The 23,841-nt window shown below is 65.3% G+C and overlaps 3 protein-coding genes across 7 annotated transcripts; 2 read left to right on the top strand and 1 right to left on the bottom strand.

The window, feature by feature from the left end:
• The first annotated feature begins 749 nt into the window (after window positions 1-749).
• On the top strand, window positions 750-7,732 carry LZTS2 (leucine zipper tumor suppressor 2). Its single transcript, XM_075107328.1, has 6 exons — window positions 750-789; window positions 2,556-2,624; window positions 3,894-4,361; window positions 4,710-5,225; window positions 5,739-6,008; window positions 6,102-7,732. Exons 3-6 carry the CDS (start codon window positions 3,933-3,935, stop codon window positions 6,780-6,782), a joined length of 1,896 nt encoding a protein of 631 aa, XP_074963429.1. The 5' UTR covers window positions 750-789; window positions 2,556-2,624; window positions 3,894-3,932; the 3' UTR covers window positions 6,783-7,732.
• Window positions 7,707-16,937, bottom strand: PDZD7 (PDZ domain containing 7). Of its 3 annotated transcripts, XM_075107326.1 has the most exons (17): window positions 15,502-16,937; window positions 14,500-14,907; window positions 14,180-14,320; window positions 13,614-13,788; window positions 13,121-13,297; window positions 12,764-12,911; window positions 12,470-12,530; window positions 11,608-12,033; window positions 10,902-11,105; window positions 10,660-10,701; window positions 10,328-10,482; window positions 10,075-10,166; window positions 9,849-9,940; window positions 9,676-9,747; window positions 8,701-9,192; window positions 8,263-8,363; window positions 7,707-8,112 (listed from the first exon to the last, which is right to left on the bottom strand). In XM_075107326.1, exons 2-17 carry the CDS (start codon window positions 14,690-14,692, stop codon window positions 7,963-7,965), a joined length of 2,721 nt encoding a protein of 906 aa, XP_074963427.1. In that variant the 5' UTR covers window positions 14,693-14,907; window positions 15,502-16,937; the 3' UTR covers window positions 7,707-7,962. The 3 variants fall into 3 exon arrangements, with proteins under 3 accessions (XP_074963427.1, XP_074963426.1, XP_074963428.1); XM_075107325.1 differs by having other exon boundaries at window positions 10,328-10,701; XM_075107327.1 differs by lacking the exon at window positions 10,660-10,701.
• On the top strand, window positions 16,390-22,026 carry SFXN3 (sideroflexin 3). Of its 3 annotated transcripts, none has more exons than XM_075107331.1 (11): window positions 16,390-16,501; window positions 17,543-17,709; window positions 17,945-18,115; window positions 18,296-18,394; window positions 18,652-18,727; window positions 19,184-19,269; window positions 19,675-19,802; window positions 19,908-19,957; window positions 20,113-20,162; window positions 20,628-20,675; window positions 20,990-22,026. In XM_075107331.1, the coding sequence occupies exons 1-11, from the start codon at window positions 16,409-16,411 to the stop codon at window positions 21,084-21,086; spliced, it is 1,065 nt and encodes a 354-aa protein (XP_074963432.1). In that variant the 5' UTR covers window positions 16,390-16,408; the 3' UTR covers window positions 21,087-22,026. The 3 variants fall into 3 exon arrangements, with proteins under 3 accessions (XP_074963432.1, XP_074963430.1, XP_074963431.1); XM_075107329.1 differs by lacking the exon at window positions 16,390-16,501 and adding an exon at window positions 16,958-17,047; XM_075107330.1 differs by lacking the exon at window positions 16,390-16,501 and adding an exon at window positions 16,960-17,047 and having other exon boundaries at window positions 17,546-17,709.
• Window positions 22,027-23,841: the final 1,815 nt, after the last annotated feature.

Below are 23,841 nucleotides of genomic sequence, written 5' to 3'. Positions count from 1 at the left end.
CCCTAGCACAGCTGGGTCAGGGTTTGTGTGCAGGCATGGGTGGGGTCTATGAGTGTCCCCCTCAGCTCCAGGGCCCCCTGGCATCCTGGCCCCTGTTTCCCTCAGTCTATCCTGAGGTGGGTGCTTTCATGGGGCTGTGGGGAACCCCCCCCTATCTCCCACCCATCCCTCCTTGGGATAGAGCTGAGCCTGGGGAGGGGGGGTCTGGGGGGGAGGCGGACTTGGGGCAGTCCCAGCCCCCCGTGGGGCAGGTGGGGTCCCATGGCTCCCTGGGCTGTGGGTGGGTTGATGTGGGGTTTTTCCTCTCTGTTTTCCCCCAATTTGGGGCTGTTGGGGGTCACAAGGGCTGCAAGGACCCATGGTGGGAGGGGGGCAGCAGACAGGGCAGAGCTTCCTCCCCCAGCCCCCTTGCTGGGGTGCTGGACTCACCAAACAACTTGGGGGGGGGTCAAATCCTAGGGAGTGGCCTTCATCCCCTGGGTGTGGGGCTGCTGGTGGGGGAATGGAGACCCTGGGGCTGGGCTTGGGCGGTGGAAGGGAGGGGATGAGCCCCCTCCCCCGCCTCCTCAGCCCGGGGGTCCCCCGCGATGGCCGTGAGTGGGGCTGTCCTGGGTGTGGGTGCCCCACGCACTCCACGGCCCCCCAAATCCCCATCAGAGGGGCGTGGCCTAGGGGGCGGAGTCTGACGGGAGGTGGGGCCTTTTGGGGAGGGGCGTGGCTGGCGGCGGGGGCGTGGCGCGGGGCGTGGCGGGGCGAGGCGCGGCGCGGGAGGGCGGCAGCGGGACCGCGGTGAGTGCGGGGGCCGGGGCCGGGGGGTCCCGCGGGGCCGGGGGGGCCTGGGGGCGAGCCGGGGGGCCGTCGAGACGCGAGGGACCCGGGGGCGCTTCGGGGGGGCGGTGGGGGGCGCTTCGGGGGCTCTGCCGGCGTTTGGGGTGGTGGGGGGGGACGGGCCCCCGGGGGCCGATTTGGGCGGGGGGGGGCGTGTGTGTCCGGAAGACTGTGGGGCAGCGGTGGCCCTGGGGCGTCCTGGGCGCTTTTTGGGGGGTGTTTCAGGGGCGCTTTGGGGGTGTCTTGAGGATGTGGAGGCCCACGGACTTTTTGGGGCACTTTGGGGGGTCGCGGGGCGCTTTGGGGGCACTCTGGGGGACCTGTGAATCAGTACCGGCCCAGGGGCCCCGTGGGGCGCTCTGGGGGTGTTTTGGAGTACTTTGGGGGTGCTTTAGGCGCACTTTAGGGGACCTGTAGGGCAGACAGAGGCCCAGGGGCTCTATGAGACACTTTGGGGGTGTTTTAGGGGCGCTTCGGGGGAGCTGGGGGGCAGCAGAAGCCCCGGAGCTCAGTGAGGCACTTTGGGGGTGTTGTGTGCAGTACAGGCCCCGGGGCTCCATGGGGCACTTTGCGGGTGCAATGGGGAACTTTGGGGGTGTTTTAGGGCACTTTGGGGGAGCTGGGCGGCAGCAGGGGGCCGGGGGTGCTATGGAGCACTTTGGGGGGCCATATGTTCTGGCAGGGTGGAAGCACCATGGGGTGGGCTGGGCGCTGCGGGTCTCAGTGGGGCAGCGTGAGGTGGGTGGGAGGGCGGGGGGGCGGGGAGGGGACAAGGGAGGTGGCATCACCCAGAGAGCCTTGGGGTGTGAGGGGGACTAGAGGGGGGTGTAGCTAGGCATGGGGGGGGGTGTCCACCCCACGCATGCCGGGTGTGTGGGGAGGGATGAGGGGCTTCTTCCCCCTGCCCTGGGGGGACCCTGAGGTGCCACTGAGGTGTGGGTGTCCGCAGGGGCCCAAAACACACAGCAGATCAGGTGGGGGTCCAGCCGAGCAGGGGCCGAGCCTTCCCTTGCTGTTTTGGGGTCGGAACGGTGGGATCTGGCTTTGCTGCACTCCGGCCGGAGCGGCTGGCGGTGACGCCACCCCAGTTGCTGACTGGTTTTACTGGGTGGCTGTAGGGAGGTTTTGCATGGCGCTGGCAGCTGGCTGGGTGGCTGCCCCCCCACGCCGGGCACTTGCCCCCCTTGAGTGGCGGTGGGACCCTCTCGGCGGGCTGTGGGGGCTTGTGGGAGGGAGAAGATGGAGTCCCTTCCCACCACCTCCCAGCCCGGCCACCAAGCGTAGGGCCCCGGCAGTGGCAGTGGCCCTTCCATGGCTGTGCGGGGACCCAGCTGTCCCCAGGGGCATCCCCCTGACCTGCACGTCCCGGGGGGTTTTTGCTGGGGTGGGGTGCTGCGCCTTGCCTGGCTGCAGCGGGAAGGGACCGAGATGTCCCTTTAGCACAGGGGCCTCCATGTCCCTGCCTCGTCCCTGATCCCTGCTCCTGCCCATCCGGCAGCGTTGGGTCCCCACGGGGTGCTGTTGCCCCCACCACCCCTCCCGGCGTGGCCGCAGCCCTCCCTGGATGCTGGGAGCAGTGTACCCACTGCACGACTCCCCTGCTGCCCCCTGTGCCACACTGGCACCACCTGCCCCGGCCCTGCCGGCTGGGGGGACTGTGGGGGGCACAGGGACCCCTGCTGCCATTTGGCACCTTGACACCCTTCCCCTTCTCCTTCCCGCTTCAGGAGCCGGTGGTGCCGTGTTTGCTGTGCGGGGGCCCAAGCGGACCGGACGGATGGGCAGCAGCTGGCGAGGTGAGTACAGAGGGGGTCACCCACCTTCCCACCCGGGGGTGTCACAGGCATGGTGTGAGGTCACGGTACCTGGGGGCGGCACATGCCAGTGGGGGTGATAGTGGTGGGGGTGCTGGCTCGCCGGCATCTCTCCCTTACTTCCCCCCCCGCCCCGGCGCACTGGCAGGGAGATTGATTTCAGGTGACAGCTCGGCTGGCGAGACCATGCGGGCAATGGCCCCCCCCATCCGCACCCTGTGCCAGCTGCAGCCATGTGCGAGATGCAGTGAGGCAGCAGGGAATGGATCCAGCCTCGGCTGCCTCACATCACACAGGCGTATGGCGTGGGTTGGGGCAGGGGTGGCTGCAGCAGGGCACTGGCAGAGCCCCCCTGGCTGGTGGGGGATGTGCGGGGCAGGAACAAGGGCACCCATGTGTTGGGGCTGGGAAAGAGCCTGGTGCTTACATCCTGGGCCACCCCCCTGCCCGGCAGCTGCCCTCTCAGTGGAGGGGGTGTCCAGTGAGGGTTGAGCAGGGGTGCCTAGGGCAGAGCCCCCTGTCCTTTGCTGCTCCATGTGGGCTCCAACCACCTGTAGCAGAGGGGGCTGTGTGGTGTGGCCCCCCCCATCCCGGTGGTGGGTCAGAGTAGAGACCCTCTGAACAGCCCCCGCAGGTGGTGTGGGTTTGGCAAGCAGATGGGCAGGGGCTGTCGGCTCTCTGGGGGACCCTGTGCCCCACTGTGGATGGCTGGGGGTGGGGGGCACCATCCGTGGGTCACTGCAGAGAGATGGGGGCTGTGGGGCAGGGGAATTGGCTGTCCCCAGTGTGGGGGGCTGCCCCACACTCTCTGTGGGGACTGCACTTGTGGGTGCTGTAGGGCAGGCAGGTGGGCCCGCTGCCTGGGAGCCAGTGCTCCGCAGGCCTCTCGGGATTCACCTCCAGCCCTGGCATGCTTCCCACGGCAGGGTCATGCCGGGGCACAGTGGGGGGCAGGACCACATTGCTGCTGCCCCTCAGTGCCACCAGCACACCACAGCCCCTGGCACCTCCAAGGTGCTGAGCCTGGCTTGGGTGGTGCTGATGCCACCCCCCAGCTAATTGCGGTTTTGTTCTCGTTCGTTTGGCATCTCCTTCTGCCTGCTTCCCCTCAGGCCAGCCCACACCCATGAGATTGAGGGTGGCAGATGGGCTTTAGGGGTGCCCCCGTGCCCCACCTGGGGATTCTGGCAGCTGGCCAGGGCATGACGGGTGGTGGCTGCTGCTCTGACACGCTGTCTCCCTTTCCTGCAGGCTGCCCGCGCGCTCCTGCCCGCCGGGGGTCCCCCTGCCATGGCCATCGTGCAGACACTGCCAGTGCCCCTTGAGGCTGCTGCTGAGGGGGCCGCGCAGCTCCGTGCTGCCGCCTGCTCACCCACTGCCACCATGGGCAGCGTCGGCAGTCTGCTGCCCAGCCGGCCCCGCCACGACCGAGCCAGTCAACCCTGTGATGGGGGGCCCCCCGCTGCCTCCTTCCGCAAGCAGGAGGGCCTGCTCCAGGCCACCCACCGGGACCCCCCATCCCCTGAGGAGCCCCATGCAGCTGTGTCCAGTGTCACCCATGCCTATGCCAATGGCGGCTTCTGCAGCGACTGGCTTGATGCCCCCTCTCCCACCAGCCCCTGCAGCGACTCGGATGAGCCCCATGATGACCGAGCCCCAAATGGCCACCTCCGGGGGCCACCCCCCAAGCTCATCCCTGTCTCTGGCAAGCTGGAGGAGGTGAGGGGGGGTTGCAGTGGGGTGGATGGGTGCTAGGGCCTCGGCTTTGCTCCCTGTGCCACACCGGGGCTGTCAGCTGGGCCAATGTTTTTGGTGTCCCTGGGGATGGGGTGGTCTCCATGCCCTTGATGTCCCTTCTTTTGTGCTATGGGTGCATGTGGGAGCCCCCTTGGGCACCCCATGGAGGGGGGATGGAGCATGCAGCGACCGGCCCTTGTCTCCTTTTAGGTGCAAAGGTATTGGGGCTGGGGGCACACTCCTATCACTGCCCCAGGCAGCCCCTCAGGAGGGTGGTGGGTACCCCCAGTCCTCCCCAGCCCTCCCAACTCTCCCCTCTTCACCCGGCAGAATGTGGAGAAGACATTGATCCGCCCCATGGCCTTCAAGCCAGTGGTGCCCAAGCTCCGGAGCACCCAGCCAGGCACTCGCCCAGGGCTCTCAGAGAGCCAGGTGAGCCTCACCCACTTGCTGGGTGCTGAGAAGCCCGGCTCCCTGAGCTGCCGTGCCAGCACCCTCTCGGACTCGGGGCGCAACTCCCTCTCCAGCCTGCCCACCTACAGCACGGGCTGCAGCCAGCCCCCCGAGGTGGGTGCCCTGCCAGCCACCCCCCATGGTCCCCCCGACCCCCTGGGGGGCTGCCGCCCCTCCAACTCGGACAGCGGGCGCTCGTCCTCCAGCAAGAGCACGGGCTCGTTGAGCGGCCGGGGCCGGCCCTCCTCGGAGAGCGGCTCCTGCGGGCGCTCTCCCCTGCCCAGCGAGGAGGCCATGCTGGTGCGCGAGCTGGAGGACAAGCTGCGGGAGAGGGAGGCCGAGCTGCGGCTCCTGCGTGACAGCCTGGATGAGAATGAGGTGGCCGTCTGCCAGGTACACGCATCCCTGTCCTGTCCCTGTCCCCCTCCCTGGGGCAGCTTGTGTGGCTGTCCCCCTGTGTTGGGGGGGGAAGCCCTTTTGGGGACCCTTGTATGGGGATACTTTGTGGGTCTGGGAATGGGGATTTTCCCCACTTGTGGGTGGTCCTATATAGTCCCTGGGGACCTCTCTGTTGTCTGCGGGGCAGGCAGTTATACAGACTGGGATGCCTCATCTTGGGGTGCCCTCTCTTGGATGCACCTGGAGCTTCTCCCTGCTGGTGGTGGGGCTGGGGGAGTTCTACAGGCTCTGGGGGTGCTGATATGGGGAGACCAATGTGCCGAGGGATGGGGAGCATGGGGAGGGGGGCACCACTACGTCGCAGCCCTTCTGGACCCTTCCTCTGCTTGGGGGGGACATGCTGCCACCCTCCCTGTAGGCAGGGGGTCCCCACCTCAGCTAGGGCAGCAGAAGTGGGGCAGAAGCAGAAGAATAGTGCCACCCCTCCAGCATGCCCACCCACCCCAGGTGTACGAGGAGAAGCAGCGGCGCTGTGAGCAGGAACTGGAGGGGCTGCGGCACCGCTGTGCGGCCCAGCCACGGCATGCGGCCCAGGCAGCACAGCGAGGGCAGCAGGTCCTGCAGCTCCAGGTGCTGCAGCTGCAGCAGGAGAAGAAGCAGCTGCAGGAGGACTTAGCCCAGCTGCTGCAGGAGCGGGAGCTGCTGGAGCGTCGCTGTGCCTCCTTCCAGCGTGAGCGCACCGAGCTGGCACCCCGGCTGGAGGAGACCAAGTGGGAGGTGAGTTGTCCGACGGTGCTGGGTGAGTCGGGGGGGAGACAGGCTTCAGCTGGTGGGGTCCTGGCCAGTGCCTGAGCCCCATCATCCCTGCAGGTGTGCCAGAAGTCAGGGGAGATCTCGCTGCTGAAGCAGCAGCTGAAGGAGGCGCAGGCGGAGCTGGCGCAGCGGGGTGCTGAGCTGCTTGGGCTGCGGGCTCAGCTGCGGGAGGCACGGGCCCAGATGCAGGTGGGCGAGCGGCGGGCACAGGGGCTGCAGGAGGCCGCCCGTCTGAAGGCGCTGGAGCTGGAGGTCTGTGCCAATGAACTGCAGCGCCGCAAAAGCGAGGCTGATCTCTTCCGCGCCAAAGCCGGCCGGCTCGAGCAGGAGGTGGCTGGGCTGCGGGAAGCTGCCCGTGGGCGGTGCCCCCCACCCAGTGATGGGTGCCCCCCACCCGGCGAGGGATGCCCCCAACCCAGCGAGGAGCCCCGGGGTGTTGTGGGGCTGCGGCGGCAGCTGGAGCAGCTGCGGGTGGAGGTGGCCCTGGAGCGGCGGCGTGGACAGGAGCAGCGGGATGCCTTCGAGCAGGAACGTGGCACGTGGCAGGGCGAGAAGGAGCGGGTCATCCGCTACCAGAAGCAGCTGCAGTACAGCTACATCCAGATGTACCGTCGCAACCGGCGGCTTGAGCAGCGGCTCCAGCATCTCCGGCTCCAAGGCGAGGACCCCCTGCCTGAGCCTTGCGACCCCCCTGGCCCTGACCCACCCTTTGAGGAGATCACGGCCACCGAGATCTGAGACGCTGCCTGCCTTCACCCTGTGCTCAGAGGGTTGGGGGGGCCTCCAGCCCCTGGGATTTTGGGATCTGTGGGGATCCCCACTCTCCCCCTGGCTCTGCAGAGACTATTGGTACTGGGAGGGGGCAGAGGGGACCACAGGTGCAGCCCCCTCCCCAGCATGGACACGTTGGGACAAGAGTGTGTCGGCACCCACTGCAGCAGAGGGGGTGCCTGTGAGTTGTGGAGTCAGGTGGGTGCTGATTCGGGGCCACCCGGAGCTGGTTCCTGCTGATCCTCTTAGCGCCCCAGGGGATTAGCAGCGCTGGCTTCAGCCAGGGTCACCTTGGGCAGGGGGAGGGCTGGCTTGTCCCCTCCCTGTCATCTCTGCTGGCACCATCACCTAGCCACTTCCAGAGGGGATGGCATATGCCCTGTCCCTGCCTGTGCCAGCCTCTGCCCCATGCCCCTTGTGTTTGTCAGGGGATTAGTTTCTGTGCCATTTTAAATAACTCTATTTTTATAGGACCTACCAAAACATATCACCTTCTCCCAGCTCACACCCTGACTGTCTGTGCCACTCCTCACCCCTGCCATGGGGCAGCTTGCCCTCAGTGCCTTTCCCATGCCCTTGCCCCTGGCATCCCTCTGTTCCCCCCTCCCCCCAAAAAGCCTGGCCTATGCCCCTGTGATGCCCAGCCTGCCACGGGAGAGGGGCACGGTGCTGGGGTGCCAGCTGGGGACACCCTGGGGACACTCAGGGCAGGCAGAGGCAGGGGGTCCAGCTGGGCACCCAGGGGGGTGAAACCAAAGGAAAAGCCTGGCTGTGCCCAGCTCTGGCTTGGTCGCCCCTGGCTCCAGGGGGGGATTTTTGTACTTTATTTCCGTTGTGTCCTGTTCCCAGAGCCCGGCTTGCCCGTGTACCACCCAGAAACACCCATTAAAAACAAGCCCCTGGCTGTGTTTTTTTCAGGGCTGTGTCCATCTGTCCAGAGCAGGGTTTGGGGCTGCCTGTCCCCCTCCCATCTTGCCAGCCTTGCCCCCTGCCTCGGGTCCTGCTGCAGGCAGCTCCTCCGTACCTGTGGGGCGGCTCTGGTTGTCATGCCCTCTGCCTGTGTTGAGACTGGCCACAGCTCAATGCTGGAATGAGCTATTCAGCTCCTCTAGAGCATGGGACAGATCCTCGAAGCAAGGGTGCAGCATCACTCTGGGGGGACTCCAGCCACCCGTACCACCAGCTCCATGGGCTCCTTGGCTTTGTTGCGGTAGGCCTGGCGGATGATGTCCACAGCCCGCTGGTGGGTGATGTTCTGCAGGCTCTCCCCATCCACTGACACCAGCTCCTGCCCGGCCTAGTACCCCCGAGAGAAGGCAACAGGGTGAAGTGCAGCTGCTTTTGGGGTGCCAGGGGCCTCCCAGCACCCAGCAGCACTGCAGGGTGGGGATGTCTAGATGCCTGCCCACCAACCAGGTGTGCAGGGTCCCCCGAGGTTCCCCCTTACCTTGAGGACACCACTGAGGAACGCAGCTCCCCCAGGGAAGATCTTCTCAATCTTCACCACTGGCTGTGCCTTTGACTCGATGCCACCAGAGATGCTGATCCCTGCAAGGGAGCCACGAGACCCTCACACCCAGGTAGGCTGGGGCCCCCACCCACTCCCAGGCACAGCACCCCCCCTCCCCCGGGCAGCCATGCCTCTGTCCTGCCCTGTTTTGGTAGGTCCTACAGGGACAAGGGCACTGGACAGTGGCAGATCCTCTTCTCCCCATCTAGTTTTGGAGGAGCAGGTAGGGGCAGGGCTTGGGATTTTGCCCCAGTCCCCTAAATGGGGTGCCCCTTGTAAAGGGGGTCCCACCCATCCCAGCAACACTGGTGCCAGGAGGAGGGTCCCCACCCCATCTCCACCCCGTCCCTGGGGTCCCACCTGCGTGTCACCCACCCAGCGAGTGCTTCAGCTTGGAGAGGGTGACAGTGAGTAACCGGTACTCCTCTTCCTCCTCTTCTCTGCCAGCATCCCCAGGGCCATTGGTGGCCACCCCAGCTCCTGCCTCACCCCCTGGCCTCCCAAAGAGGGGTGCAAGGCGGGGCGGTGCCTGCCAGGGCTTCCCCAGCATGTCAGCCCCTCGATCAGGCACCAACCCGGGGGGCTCCTTGCGCCGGGTGGGCTGGGGGCTGTGTGAGTGCCCGCACCCCTCGCCCAGGAGGGGCTCAGCCAGCAGCCAGTTGGGGGGCTGGCGGCTGGCAGCAGGTGGGGGGCGGCTGGTGCAGGCATAGGCATCCACTGGCACGTCAGGGAGCGGGGTGTAGGTGCGTGGGTGAAGCCAGCGGGGGCTGGGGGAGGCTTGTGTCCGGGCTGGGCTCGCTTGCAGCCCCCCAGCTTCCTCTGGTTCTGGGGCCCCTGCTGGCTTCAGCAGGAATCCACCCCGATAGTCTGCAATGAGAGGGACTCAGGGATCCCCCTGGAACCCCAGAGCCCTGCTCCCTGGGACCCCCACCACCCAGGGAACCACTGGGGTCCTACAGCCCTGCTCCCTAGGACCCCCACCACCCAGGGAACCCCTTGGCACCAAGGGCCCCAGATCTTCCTCCTCCAGGGCCACCCAGGCACCCAGGGTCCCTTCCCTAGGATCTCTGACACCCAGGCACTCCCAGGCACCCCAGCTCTCTCCAGGGACTCCAGATCCTCCTCCCCAAGACACCCTGGCCCACAGATCCTGCTACTCTAGGACCTCCCAGCAACCAGGGACACCAGACCCCTTCTCCCCTGGGACACCCTGCACCCAGGTAACCCAGCTCCTCTTCTCGTCCCCCAAATTGCCCCCATACCCCCCTCCACCCAGCACCCTCCCCTTCCTGGTGCCCTCTACAACGGAGCAGCCTGGTGGCTAGGCAGACCCTGTGGGGTGGCACTCACCAGGCACAGGTGTGATGAGGTGTCTTTTGGGAGGGATGTCATGGTGGGCTGGGCGGAGGGCAGGCGAGCGCACTGTGGGCAGGGAGAGCCACCGATCACCCCCCAGGCTGTGCCCACCCCCGCCTGCTGCCCCCACCCCTCAGCCAAGGTCCGTGGAGGGGTCCAGGCTCTACCTGAGCGGCTCTTCAGGGCATCAAAGGCTTCCAGCTCCAGCGGCATCACCATGCTGTCGAACCGGCCCAGGTCAGTGGGGGCCACCACACTCCTGCCGGGGCAAAGGGGGAGTCAGGCTGTGGCCGCCTCTGGGATGGAACGTGACTGGGGCCAAAGAGCGCGTGTGAGGCTCTGGGTCTGTCCCACCTGGCTGGGTGGTATTGGGGTACCCCTGGCACCACCCACCTCACATCCCGCAGCAGCAGGACCTTCTCAGGCCGGTCTAGAATGGCCAGCAGTGGCTGCACCAAATCCTCCACGCTGCCCTCGTGCAAGTACTGTGGGTACAGGAGGGGTGTCAGTGGCTGGATGCCCCAACCCCTGTGCCTCAGTTTACCTCCCAGAGCTTAATGTGGGCACATAGCTCTGGTCAGTGTGTCCTCTAGGATGCAGAGGCTGCTGGTGCTGCCCTGCCCGCACCCTGCCTGCGGCACCATACCCGGGAGCAGTGGCGGAGCACAGCCGTCACCTCGTCGGGGCTGAGGAGGCGTGCAGCAGTGTCCTGGATATGTGGGAGCCGGGCCTCGGGGTTGCTGTTGGGCTGCAGGGCAGCAATGCCCACTGGGCCTAGGATGCTGGCACGCTGGCTTTTCTCTGCGAGAGCACAGCAACAAGGGGTGGCCAGTACGGCAGGGACTGCCCTGGGCACCCCACAAGCCACCCCCCCCAGCTCCATCCACACCAGAGTCAGACAGACGCATGCAGCGTGGGGCCAGGCGCATGCAGAGCCTGCCCTGCAGCCCCCCCCAGGCACACAGGCACCCCCGTTACCCCGCTTCAGGCTCCGGATGACAAACTTCTGCACAGCGCCTACTGCAAGGGAGATGGAGAGGGGTAAGCACCCGGGGGGGGGGGGTCCAGTGGCATCACTGCCTATTGCCAAAATTGCATGCCTGGAGACGCCCTCCCCACGCCCCCCTATGCCAGGGATGCCACATGGGGCCACGGTACCCACAGAAAGTGGGACCGGTCCCAGGTTGGGTCCCTCTCCACACTGTCGCTCAGCCCAGTACCTCTGTCCCCATCAGGGCGCCCTGGGGACTTGGCACGTGCTCGGTGGTCGGAGGTGGGGGGCTCCTGGCTGGGTGGGGCCCAGCTCTGGCTGGTGGCACGGCCACCCTTGAAGAAGAGGTTGACGAGGGTCTTGGAGCGGTGCAGCCCTGGGGGGGCCCCCCGTGTACCTTGTACCTCTGGCTTCTCCTTCTTCCGCTTCTCCTCTGGGGACAGAGGTGGAGGGGTTGGAATGGAGGGGCCAGGTGATGCCACTCCAAATGGTGTTTGTGGGCTGGAAAGAGGCCTGGACTGGGAACCTGGGACATGGAAGGGGCTACTGGGTGGCACTAACTGAAAGAGAGACCTGCTGCAGAGTGCAGGGGGCCTCCAGGGGCTGTGGGGCTGGTCTTTGGGGTGTCCTGCAAGCCCAGGACAGGACTAGGGGCTATGCAGTGCTATAGGATGCATAGGGTTGGTGGCCAAGTGTCCATATGGGGTGGGGGCTACAGAGTGCCGAGGTAGGGGCCGGGGACTCAGCTATAGGATGCCCAGGAGTGGGGGCCAGGTATCTGTATGGGGCAGGGGCTATAGGATGCCTGAGCCAGGGACAGGCTCCATATGGGGCAGAGGCTGAGCTATGGGATGCCCAGGGCTGGGGGTGCAGCATTGGAGGGGGACCCCAGCCAGGGGTGAATCCCACACGTGGGGCTGTGCCCCGGTGCTTACCGGCGACGGTGAGGTCACTCTGGGAGCGTGTGATGGGCTGCCGGGGGCGGCTCAGCGCCAGCAGCAGTGCCGTCTTGGGCGAGTGGGCGAAGGTGCGGCGTGGGTGAGTGCTAGGGGGCTCACGGGTGCCCTGGCCCCGGATGGCCGTGTCCCGCAGCAGCTCGGGGGGCCGCACCATGCGCCGTGTCTCCGGCAGCCCCTCGGTGGCTGGCTCGGTCTGCATGGCCCGCTCGGCACGCTCCCGCACCCAGCCTCGCCGTGGCCCGTCCTCTGTGGAGATGGCCACATCCACAGTGCGGGTGGGGAGGCCTGTGATGGCCATCCCCAGCCCGTTCACTGCCCCTGGTGCTGGCCCCGAGGAGTAGGAGGAGATGGAGGAGCTGGTCTCTGAGGCCTGAGACAGCTGCTGCAGCTGCCCGTTGGTCACTGCAAAGGCACAGTGGGAACATGGGTTGACAAACCATGGGGCCTCGGGGAGCTCTGTTTGCACCCCAAGGACGGGGGACATGGGGAGATGCACAAAGTTGGGGGGACCAGGTGGCTGCTGGCCATTACATAGGGCTCTTCATGTCCCCTACAAGGTTGGGGACACGTGGGACACTGTGGGACCATGGGGTTGTTGGCCACAGCACGGGGCTCCTCATGTCCCCTAGAAGAACAGGGGACAGGTGGGACCCTGCATGGCCATGGGGACCATGGGGATGCTGACTGGGCACAGCGAGATTCATGCCTCCTCCAAGGCCATGGGACCCCATGGAACGAGGACCTTCTCCCTCCCCACCAGGGAGCCTTGCATGGGGTCCCAGCCCCTCCGCGTCCCAGCCCGGTGGCTCTGCAGGTACCCGTGCAGCACTGCCCTTACATCGACTGAGCCAGCAGTACTCGGCCACCATCTCCTTGTAGGCAGGGAACCGGCCAGTCTCCTAGGCACAAGGGGAGGGGACGTGGGGGTCAGTGTGCCAGCTGCCCTGGGTGAACCCGATCAGTACCAGCCATGAATAATGCATCCCCCCACCTCCCACCCACCTGAAACCCAACCAGCTGGTGGCCGCACCAGCCCCACGGGCACTGGGCCGAGCTGGGGCAGTGCCAGTGCGGGGACACACCGACCCGCCCCCACCTCACCCAGGGGTCCTGCAGGGCTGGGTGCAGGTACCTTGATAGTTAGCATGATGTGGGTCTGCCCCTTCAGCACCTCCACTGCCTTGCTATGGCTTATGTCTTCAAACTTGACTCCATTGGCTGCAAGGACTTGGTCTCCCACCCGAATTCCGTTCTGCTCTGCCAGCCCCCCGGGGTCTACCCTAGGGCAGTGAGGAGGGGGGGCAGGATGGGGCTAAGCCCTTGTAGGAGCCCTGCTCCTGCCTCACACCTCTGCCTGGGCAGCCCTGCACCCCAGCACCCACGGTGGTGATGCCCACAGTCTTATGAGGGTGGGGGGTTCAGCCAGGGAGAGGGTGCCGACCCCCAGAATGGGCACAGTGGGGATTAGGGTGCCGTGATGCAGCCATACTTGGAGACATAGATGCCGAGGCCGAACTCCCTGCCACCGCGGATGTTGAAACCCAGGCAGTAGTCGTCAGAGGTGGTATAGAGGTGGACGATGCGCCGCAGCCCATCCTCGGAGCCGCTCTCTGATGGCGTCGAGCCACTTTTCTCCACCACCAGCCGCCTGTTCACCACGTCCACCCTGGAGCATGGGCACAGTTTTGGAGGGGGCTCGGGGTTCTGGCTCTGGTCTTCCAGCAGGATGGCACCATTGGTGTCACCCAGCAGAGGAAAAGCGATGGGGATGGGGGATGTTGAGGATGGGGCTTGCACCCACCCTGCCTGCTCCAGACCTTCCTATCCCATCCTGTGCTCCACCTTGGGCTCTCCCCACCTTTGTCAGAGACCCCGCAGCTCTGAGACCCTCCCTTCCCCCAAGCACCCCTCACCAAGCCTTCCCACTGTGCCCTCCGCGAGGCTGGGCTTTGGGGTGCTGGCACAGGGGACACCCTGCTCACCATGCCGTCTTCTCCTTGGAGAACTTGATGCCTGGCACACGGCCCATCCGCCGGACCACCATGCGGAGGCGGTTGTTGCCAGTGAGGACCTTGACAGCGCTGCTCATGGTGATGTTCTCCAGGCTCACGCTGTTCACCTCCGTGATCTTGTCACCAACACACAGCCCGGCCTGCTCTGCAAGGGGTACATGGCTCTGCTGGGCACCTGACCCACCACCGATGTCCTTGTTTGGTGTCCACAACATGAGCCAAACCCCATGGGAACACAGACGGGGATGCCTGACAATCGCACCGAGGCCATAGCAGGCAGGGGAGGGCTTGTCACCTCACTGTGGCTTGGGGATGGAGCTCGGAGCCATCGGCATGGGGCCATCCACTCCCATCCCCAGCCCTTCTCCATGGGCAGCCTGAAAACCCTACGGCTGGAGGCGTCAGGGAGGAAATGGTGGCTTGCCACCATGCAGGGTGGCATCACTGCTGTGGCACCATGACACTGGGAACTTCCCAAGAGGGTCTTGCTGGCATGTGCCTGTCCCCAGCAGCATCCCTCATCCTGTCCCACTTACCAGCAGTGCTGCCCTCCTCCACCTTGCTGACAAAGATGCCCAGCCCATGCTCAGAGCCGCCACGGACGCTGAAGCCCAGCTTGCCGCCCACGCTCTTCTCTACTGTGATGGCATTGATGATGTTGCTCTCGTTGCTGCTGGCTGTGAGGATGGGATGTGTCACCCAGGCTGGGTGCTAACAACGGTGGGGGGCGTCTCTCTTGCTGGGGATGTCCCCAGTCCCAGGACAACCCTCCCTACCCCCAGACCCAGGGAACCCAGGTGTCCGGACCACCCTGGCCACATGGGTGGGCAGAGGGCTGGGAGGACATCCCACTCACCTTCGATGGGGGTGTTGATGAGGATGACGCGGCCCATGGGGGAGGTGGCACGGCTGCCCTGGATGGCTCCATTGAGCAGGCGGCTCTGCTTGCTCAGGAGGCAGCAGGGAGCCAGGCTGGCCTCGCTGCTGGAGCTCCGCGACCGGCTGCCTGCAGTCATCCCTGACAGCGCCGTGTCCCAGCCCTGGGCCATGGCAGTGCTGGGCACCCCGGCGTCCTGATGTCTGGCTCAGGGCTGGCTGCGTCCTCACAGGGCTGGGGCTGCCCACTGGCCAGGGGGTGACATGGCATAATCCAGCAGCACATGCCCAGGCTTGGGTACTGCTCCCTCTTAGCAGCGCAATGCCAGGGCCGGCTGGCGTGGGTGCTCAGCGCTGGCAGGATGAGTCCCAAGCACAGCAGCACAGCCTGGGGGGACAAGGAGCTTTGTGACCCCCTCTCCAGCCCTATCCCCTCCTGTCCCTTAGTATCCTGGGGGCCAAACTGCTGCAGGGCTCCTGGGTACTACTATGGGGGCCACGGGCACAGGCCGCCCTGCCCTGGGGTAAAGATGCTGGGGTGCAAAGGGGCTTTGTCTGGCAGCGTAAATCCGGAAAAGCTCTGGAGAGGGGACATGGGGACCTCAGCTTTATGCCGGAGGGCAGGACCTGACCCCCCTGGCCCCTCCCTGGGAAGGCTTTGCAGACCCCCTCCCCATCCTCCCCGGAGCCCCTCCGATTTACACCACCGGGAGCTGCCGTGGGGCGGGGGATGGGCCCGCTACCCTCCCGGGCAGTTACCACGGGGATTTTCCAGGCATGGGTGAAACGCCACCACAGGGCCCCCCCCGCTTCGACCCCGCTCGCCCCAACCTGACCTCAATAAATAAGTGATGGCCCCGGAGAGGGGGACACACCGGTGTCCCCGCCGCTGCGCCCCCCCCGCACCCGCCGGCAGTGCCCCCTTCCCGAAGAGGCGCTGGGGACCCCCCCACGCCGTCCCTCCCTCCCGTGCCCTCCTCACCTGTCCCCATGGTGCCACCTGCGAAAGAGACACCCGGCAGCGCGGGGGGGATGGAGAGGCCGGGGGGGGCAGCATCTCCTCCCGCCCCCCCGCCTGCGGGGATTGGCTGCCCCCGCGGGACCGGCGCGGCCATCGGGCGCGGGAGCTGTCAATCAAGAGTGGCCAGGGCTGGCCCTGCAGCTGGGGACGGGGACACACACGGGGCTCCCCCACCCCAAAGGGGGACGGCGTGGGGGGGCTCGGGGGGGGGGGCGCGTCCCCCCGCGGACCTGCGTGGGGCGAGTGGGCGCCCCCCCCCCCCGAGCCCCTCCCTTAGCGCGGAGCTCCGCGGGGGCACACAGGGGAAACTGAGGCGAGGCCAGAGGACGGGGGGTGTCGTTGTGCCCCACTCACTCCGGTGATGTGAGCCGGTGTCCCCCCGTGTTCCCCTCCCTGGGGGGCATCGCGTCCGCGCCGGGCCGCCCGTGACCCCCCCTGCGGGGGCCGGCGCCGCCAGCGCGAACCCGACACCGCGGCGGTTTCAGGTGATGCGCGGGGGCTGCGGGGGGGCTGCGGGGGGGCGGCGGGGGCGGAGGGCGGGTCCCCACTCCCACGGGGGGCGGGTCCGCGCAACAGCCCCCCCGGGGCACCCCGACAGCGAGCGGCGGGGGAGAGCCTGGGTGAGGGGCTGGGGGGGCGCGGGCGGTGCGGGGACAGGGACACGCACCCACACACACATACACCCCATGCACCCGCACGACCACGGCATGCGTGTTTATACACGCGTGCCAGCCCAGCCGTGCCGCCTGCGCGCACACCCACACTCGCCCACGGAGAGCCGACGCGCGGCGGTGCACACGCGTGCACAGCCCTGTTCACACACACAGGTGCAGCCGCGCACCCGCGTGTGCCCGCACGCGCCACCCCTATGCACAAGCAGGCGCCCGCTTCTGCAGAGGCGCTGCTCTGCACGCACTCGCGGGCGGCTGCCGTGCCACGCGTGACCACCAACGCGACCCGCGTGAGCACAACGTTACAAGCACACACGCGCGCGCGTGGCCCAGTCGCCAAAACCCGCTTGAGCCCCCGGATACAAACGGCCGAAACAGGGACACCCGTGTGTGCGCTGCCACGCGCCGAAACGCGCACGTGAACACCCACGTGAAAACACACGCGAGCACCCGAGCGAGCGGAAGCCGACGTGAACGCACACGCCCGGACAGACGCGCACGTGAGCGCACACGCGCACACCCACGCGAGCACACACGAACACGCCCGCGCGAGAACGCGCGCCCACGCGCGAGTACTCCCGCGCACCCGCACCCCCGCGCGTACCCCCGCGCGCAATCGGGGGGGGGGGCGGGTGGGGGATGCAGACGCCGCGTGCGGTTTGGCACGTACCGCCCCCCCCGCAGCCGGCCCGGTCCCGCGTGGCCCCCGCCGCCCCTCGCGCGGCGCCGCCCCCCCGTGACGAAGCCGAACGTCAGCGCGCCGGGCGGGAGCGGGGCGGTGGCGGCAGCGGCAGCGGCAGCGGCGGGGCGGGCACGGCGGGCACCGCCCGGGAAGCGTGAGTGTGGGGGGTCGCCCCTGGCCCGGGTCGTTATGGTGGGGGGGTGTGGGGGCGGTGTCACACGTGCGGAAGGGCGGGCGTGGAAATGGGGCCGTGCCGTGTGTTTCGGTGCCTTCCCTCGTCCCCCCCCCCGCTCCCCCGTGACTGGCAGGAGCGCTACCCCCGGGGCGGCGGGTCCCCATCCCCCCACCCGTGGCTGGGCGCCCTGCTGGGGTGGGGACTCCCTAACGGTTCTGGTGGCTGGTGTAAGCCTGGCTGGGGAGGGTCCCCACTGGCGGGTTGCAGGGTGAGGGGGGTGCAGTGGTGGTGTCACCCCACCTGGGAGCTGCCCTGTCTGCAGGGTGGGCTCGGGGGTCCCCAGGCAGCTACATTGCAAAGGGGCTCCCTATCCCCCACCTGTGTCTCCCCAGAGCTGCCCCAGCAGGGGTGGGGGGTGGGTTGGGGGGGATACACCCATGGGTACTGCATCCCTCTTAACCGTGTGCCCCCCAGAAGATGCTACCATCCCTCCCTGCCACCATCAACATCCGGGAGCCCCGCTGGGACCAGAGCACCTTCCAGGGCCGGGCCAAGCACTTCTTCATGGTGACCGACCCCCGAAACTTGCTGCTCTCAGGGGCCGCGCTGGAGGAGGCCCGCCGGGTGGTGGAGGACTACAGGTACCCAGAGGGGGGTGACCATCCCCAGCACTGCTCCGGGGCAGGATATGGCCTTGGGGCTGTCACCAGGGGTGGGAATAGGAGTGGTGCTGGCCCCCCCCTGGCCAAAGCCAGCCCCCAGATTGCCTGGCCAGACCCTAAGGCACCTCCTAGCTGCCCCACATGGGGTGGGGGACCAGGTAGGGCACAGGTGCTGGCAGATGGTCTCCCAATGGGTAATACCCTTACCCGGCAGGGCGGGCACGGTACCCCCAGGGCTGACAGAGGACCAGCTTTGGCGGGCAAAGTACATCTACGACTCGGCTTTCCACCCTGACACGGGTGAGAAGATGCTCCTCGTGGGACGCATGTCTGCCCAGGTCCCCATGAACATGACCATCACTGGTTGCATGTTGACCTTCTACAGGTACCTGTCCCCTCCTCACCCCAGGGCCAGGAGGGCACCTGGGGTGGGGGGAACCCCTCCATAGGCACCCTCCTGGCCCAGGGGTGAGAAGGGGACTCACCCCATACCCCACAGTGCACTGGTGCCATACAGCACAGGTGGCATCCCCCAGTGCCACCAGCGCCCTCCTCTCTCTGGTAGGACCACGCCGGCTGTGCTGTTCTGGCAGTGGGTCAACCAGTCCTTCAACGCCATTGTCAACTACACCAACCGCAGCGGGGATGCACCCATCACCCCCAGGTGAGCATCCTTCTGACCAGGTCCTCAGGGCACCCCAAAATTCCAGGGGGTGCCTTCAGTAGCTTCCTGGATAGTGGGGGGCTGTGAGATGGGATGATGGGGACCTGGCACAGCCAGAGATGGACACCGGTGCCATGGGTTAGTGGTAGAGCTGGGAGAGGGGCCCTGATGCTACTGAAGGGTATGCTGTGCCCTCCTTTGGTGGGGGATGGGATGGGAGGACCCCAGCTTATCGGTGTCACCTCCTGCTCTTGCAGCCAGCTGGGGACAGCCTATGTGAGCGCAACCACGGGGGCAGTTGTCACAGCGCTGGGGCTCAAATCTCTCACCAAGGTAATGTGGCCCTTGGCCGTCACTGGTGGAGGCACCTGGACCCTCCCTGTGGGGTGTCCCTGAGCTCTGAGCTGAGCAGGGGATTCACCTCATTACCTGGGGCAGGGGAGAAAATGGAGGAAAGGGATTTTCTGAGAGCAGTCCCCCTCCTCAGGGGTAGCTCCGGAGGTGGCCTACAGCCCGAGGTCCCTACAGCCCCACTCTATCCCCAGCTGGATCTCTCCAGGCTTCTTTAAACCCTCAGCCTCCCTCCAGGGTGGGAGGGGATGTGGGACCCCCCCGGACCCCCTGGGCTAAGCAGCTTTTACCAGCTGGGAGTTGCAGGGAAGGAGGGAATAGTTTTCCCCAGTGGGACTGGACTCATCAGGATCTTGCAGGGGGACGGTGGCAGACTGGGGGACAGCCAGCTCTGCCCCCAGACCCTTTGCGTGATGTGCTCCCTGCTTGCCCCCCCAGCACTTGCCAGCCATCATCGGCCGGTACGTGCCTTTTGCGGCAGTGGCTGCTGCCAACTGCATCAACATCCCGCTGATGAGGCAGAGGTGAGCCCCAGGGCTGGGATGGGGTGCTCGGGCTCGCTTTGAGGTTCACCAGGCACTGGTGGGGAAGGTAGGGAGAGTGCCATGGACTTGCAGGAGACTTCCTTCCTGACCCTGCTGGCATCCCTTACCCTGGGGGGTTGGTTTGGGGGTACAAGCACCCAGCTGCATCTCAAGGGGTTATTGGTTAAGCTGGCTGTGAACTCCCCATCCCCATCCAGCCCTGTCGAGGACCCCCCCAAGTGTGAATGTGGGTCCAGCTGAGAACCCCCCAACTTACTACGCAGGCAGTGGATGGGGAATAAAGGAGGATGCCAACCTCCCTTGGAGAGGTGGCTCTGTGCTGTGTTCCTGCCCTGCCCCTTGATCTCCCCACCCGTGTGCTCTCCTCACCCCCCGTCCCGGTAGAGAGCTCAAGCTGGGGATCCCGGTCACGGATGAAAACGGGAATCGCCTGGGCGAGTCCACAGCTGCAGCCCAGAAGGCCATTTTCCAGGTGGTGGTGTCCCGCATTGGCATGGCAGCCCCGGCCATGGGTGAGTGTCCCCTCCTCCACCCGTGTCTGGGGGCTGCAGCTGGCCCCTGGCAGTGTGGGATGTGGGATGAGCACTGGGAGCTCATCTCCTTCCCCTCTGCCCCAGCCATCCCCCCAGTGATTATGAACATGCTGGAGAAGAGAGCTTTCCTGAAGGTATTGGTGCTCCTGGGGTGGGAGGGTGGGCAGGGGGACACCCCTCTCCCTTGTCACAGTGCTGGCACCCCTTGGGCCTTGCACCCCATCAGAGAACAGACACCTTCCCGCCCTGTCCGCCCCCCTGACACGCAGCCTCTCCCTGTCTCCGGCAGCGGTACCCATACCTGAACGCTCCCCTGCAGGTCAGCCTGGTGGGACTCTGGTAAGTCACCTTCCACTGGTGGGCATTGCTGCCTCAGGCACAGACCGAGCCTGCCTATGGGGGACAGTGCTGCTGGGGGGCCTACCTGGCTGGGGAGGTGAGAGCCGCCCCAGAGCTCCTCCGGGGGATGCTGGAACTCAGCCAGGCTGGTGCCCACCCAGGCAGATGGGATGGGAGATTAGGTCCCAGAGCTAGGAGGTGTTTTGGTCCATCTTGATGTCTCTCCAGCCTGCCACGGGCTCCTGCTCAGCATTGCTGTTCCCACACTGATGGGGATAGGCTTTGCCCCACTTCAAGAGCTGAATGCAGGGTCTGGAGCTTGGAGAAGGAGTCTCCTTACCCCTTTTCTGACTGAGCTCCCAGCACGGCTCTGGGCTGCCTCCTTGCTGCTCTGGAGTCGGGTCGTGGGTGGAAGCAGGTGTTTTATGCAGCCCAGCTTCTCCTCTCCATGTCTTTCCCTTGCAGCTTGGTGTTCGCCACCCCACTGTGCTGCGCGCTCTTCCCGCAGAAAAGGTAAGGATGGACACCTTGACTGTGCGTGTGGCTCCCGTGGGGCAGGACATGGGGTGCAGGCAGAGGGTGCATGGATTCCTTGTGCTCTCTGACTCCCAAGAGATGCTTTTGCTCCTTCAAGTGGTCAGAGGCTTGAAACTGTGTGCACACACATGTCCCTGCGCACACGCAGTGGTGCAGACACAAAGGTCTGTGCTGGGCCACGGAACAATGTCCCCATGGGGTGCAGGTGGGGAGGGGGTGGCAGTAGGTGGTTTCCCAACCCAGGGTTGGGTGTCCCCACTCCATCCTCTATATCTGTGTCCCCTCGGCAGCTCAATGCCTGTGGGCTGTCTGGAGCCTGAAGTCCAAGCTCGGATCCAGGAGAAAGACCCACAGCTGGAGACTGTCTACTTCAACAAAGGGCTCTGAATGGGGTTCCTGGGGGGCCTGGGGTGGCCAAGATGTGTGCCGCAGAGCTGCCAGGCCAGCGCATTGCTGAGCTTTGCCCCTCAGATCCCTTCGGGGCCACTGCCACTTTCCCTTGGCTGTCGTGTGTTCGTAGGTCCCAGGCGATCCCAGTCCTGCTTCTCAGGATGCCCGCAGCCATGCAGCACCACACGGTGCCAAATCCTGTCCCCGTGTCTGGGCTCAGCCCCACTCTGGGGACCTCCTGGCTGGCACCCCTGTGTGTCTCCCATGCTCACCCTGCATGTAGCTGTGTGCGGTGCACGGGGGACCACAGGCAGCGGCACCAGGGGCCTTGCAAGCAGGGGTGTGGGGTGCGGAAGCAAATGGTGCTCCCCAGCCTTAGGAGGCAGTGGACAATCACAGCAACTGAGGGTTGAACCCCTCTGTGCTGAGCCCCCACTCTCATTGCCCATGGTGCCGGGCACCCATGTTATCCAGCGGTTTGGTGGCTGGCCCCTGGGGATGGCAGAGTGGCTCCTGGAGAAGAAACCCCACCCCCACCCACCCCCAAAAAAACCCCAGAGGTGAGTGATTTCAAGTGCACACAGTGCCTGGAGGGGGCTCTCAGCCCAGGCGTGCGCTCTCAGCTCACCCTCTGCTCTCTTCTGGGCTTCTTGGGGGATTTAATCTGGCTTTCTGCTCCTTCCATCCCCAAAGCAAATGGCACATTTTAATCCCAGCAGAGAGTTCCCCTTTCTATTCTCATTTTAATGCCATCTCTGTTCAGGGCTGGGCTCCCCCCCAAGGGGTCACTCTACCCCATCCTGAAGTGCTTGCTTCAGGTGGACCTTCTCAAATAGCTTTAAGTGCACCATGGTTTCCTCTAGTTATTTTTGATATACATATAATGTACCTATATATACCAAAAAAATAAAGGCAAGTTGTTTATACAAAACCAAAAGCAAAGAAAAGCACGTTGCTTGCCAATTTGTGTATGGTAGAAAGGGACTGCCTTCAGGGTGAGGATGGGAGCAGGAGGGTGGGCAGGTGGGCTGCCGGCATGCCCCCTGTACCCCCTGGAACTGGGCACTGCTCCCTGTTTTCCAGCTTGCTGCCTTTGCAGCGGCGCTGGCTGGCTCAGTGTGTGGTTAAGCTCATCCAGCTGTCAGGAGGTCTTTTTTTAGCACCAAGGGCTTTGCACCTCGCCACCGCACAGAGGGCTCTGCTAAGCTGCTGCCCTGGATGCTGCTGGTTTGGAGAGACTGGAGCGTCCCCCGGCTCTGCCCATGCTCCCACCCCCTCTTGCAGCCCACTCACAGGACACTCTGCCTCAATCCCAGCCCCAGGCCTGCGCCTCCCTCTCCAGCAAGGATATTTTTATCCCTCTTTCTATGCACAGTTATTGGAGAGCACGTCGCTGCTGTCATGGGACTCTGGCAAGCCTGCAGAGAGCGGCTGTGTCACCCACAGACCAGGGCAGTCAGAAGGAGCAATGGATGTTTGTGCCAGGAGAGGAGGGATGGAGGCAATCAGGCTCTGCAGGGCCCCTGTGCTGAGCTGGGGCAGGGTCGCTGCAAAGCCAAAGATGGGCAGATGCAGCAGCCGGCAAGATAAGGACCAGGCAGCCCAGAGCCACCCTGTGTCATAACTTCCCTGAAGGGCAGGGCTGGCAGAGGCCTTGCAGGGGATGCTTCCCCTGGGGGCAGCCAGGAGGACACCTGCACCCAGCACCCACCCAGGGTGGTGGAGTGGACTGGGACAGGTGCGTCAGGGATCTGTCCCCCTCCTTCTGCCAGCCCCAGCATATTGCAAATATCTCCCCTGAGCCAGCCATTGGCGGCTTATAAATAATGCAGCCCCTCGCCACGCAATAAGGGCTTGTCAGTAGCTATTCTGCTCTCATAAATTAAAGATGAAAAGGTACAAGGCTCTTGCCAGAAAAATGAAGACAAATTTTTAATAGCTTGCCAAGACACAGGGAGATGGAGCGCTCAGGAAAAATGAATTACATTTTTATTATGTGTTTTATTGTGGTGTAATTGAACGGGATTAGCTGAGAATACAATATATTTCCAGGGCAGTGCAAAGAAAACAAAAATAATGATGACACCAGCCCCACCCCCAGCCTGTGCAGGGACACCCTCCGTGCATACACCAGCTGGGAGCTGGCCCTGAGCTGCCAATGGCCACAAGAGGCAGAGATGGGGATTGGAGGGACACCAGAGGGGACAGGAGACTGGAGACACAGGGGCTCAGGGTGGCTGGGTCTGGCCAGATGGCCAGGCAGAGTCCGAGCTCACCCCTACAGCCCCCAGAGCTGTAGGGCCAGGGTGCAAGGCAGGGTGGCAGAGCAGTGCACTGCTGCAGTCTCTGGGTGGCTTTCGTGGGTCCCTGCATCCCCAGCTGCTTTCATCCCACCCCTGAGATGCTCTTTGGCCTGCCCCACACCCATACAAGCTGGCACTGCTAGGCTGAGACCTGAAAAACTCAGCTCTGGTGGGGAGCAGGTCTGAGGTGCTGCCCTGCAAACCAACCGTGCTGGTTGTTCGCTCCTGGGGCTGGCATCACTGCTGAGAAACCATGGACTCAGTGACTTCACTAGGCTAGGAGAGACCTGCTCCGTGGGTCCCTTGGTTGGGGGGAATAGAATGATCACCTCTGGGCTGGTGAGTTTTGAGGGGTTGACAAGCCCAAAGGCAACGCTGCTGCCTCTGCAGTAGAGCCCAGGATGCAGCAGTGGATGCCAGGGAGCAAGAATGCTTGGTCCCTTCCTGAA

This window comes from Phalacrocorax aristotelis, chromosome 12 (genome assembly GCF_949628215.1).
Source record: "Phalacrocorax aristotelis chromosome 12, bGulAri2.1, whole genome shotgun sequence".
Lineage (NCBI taxonomy): Eukaryota > Metazoa > Chordata > Aves > Suliformes > Phalacrocoracidae > Phalacrocorax > Phalacrocorax aristotelis.
The sequence above is the reverse complement of the archived record's forward strand: the minus strand, read 5'-3'. Positions and strand labels throughout refer to the sequence as shown.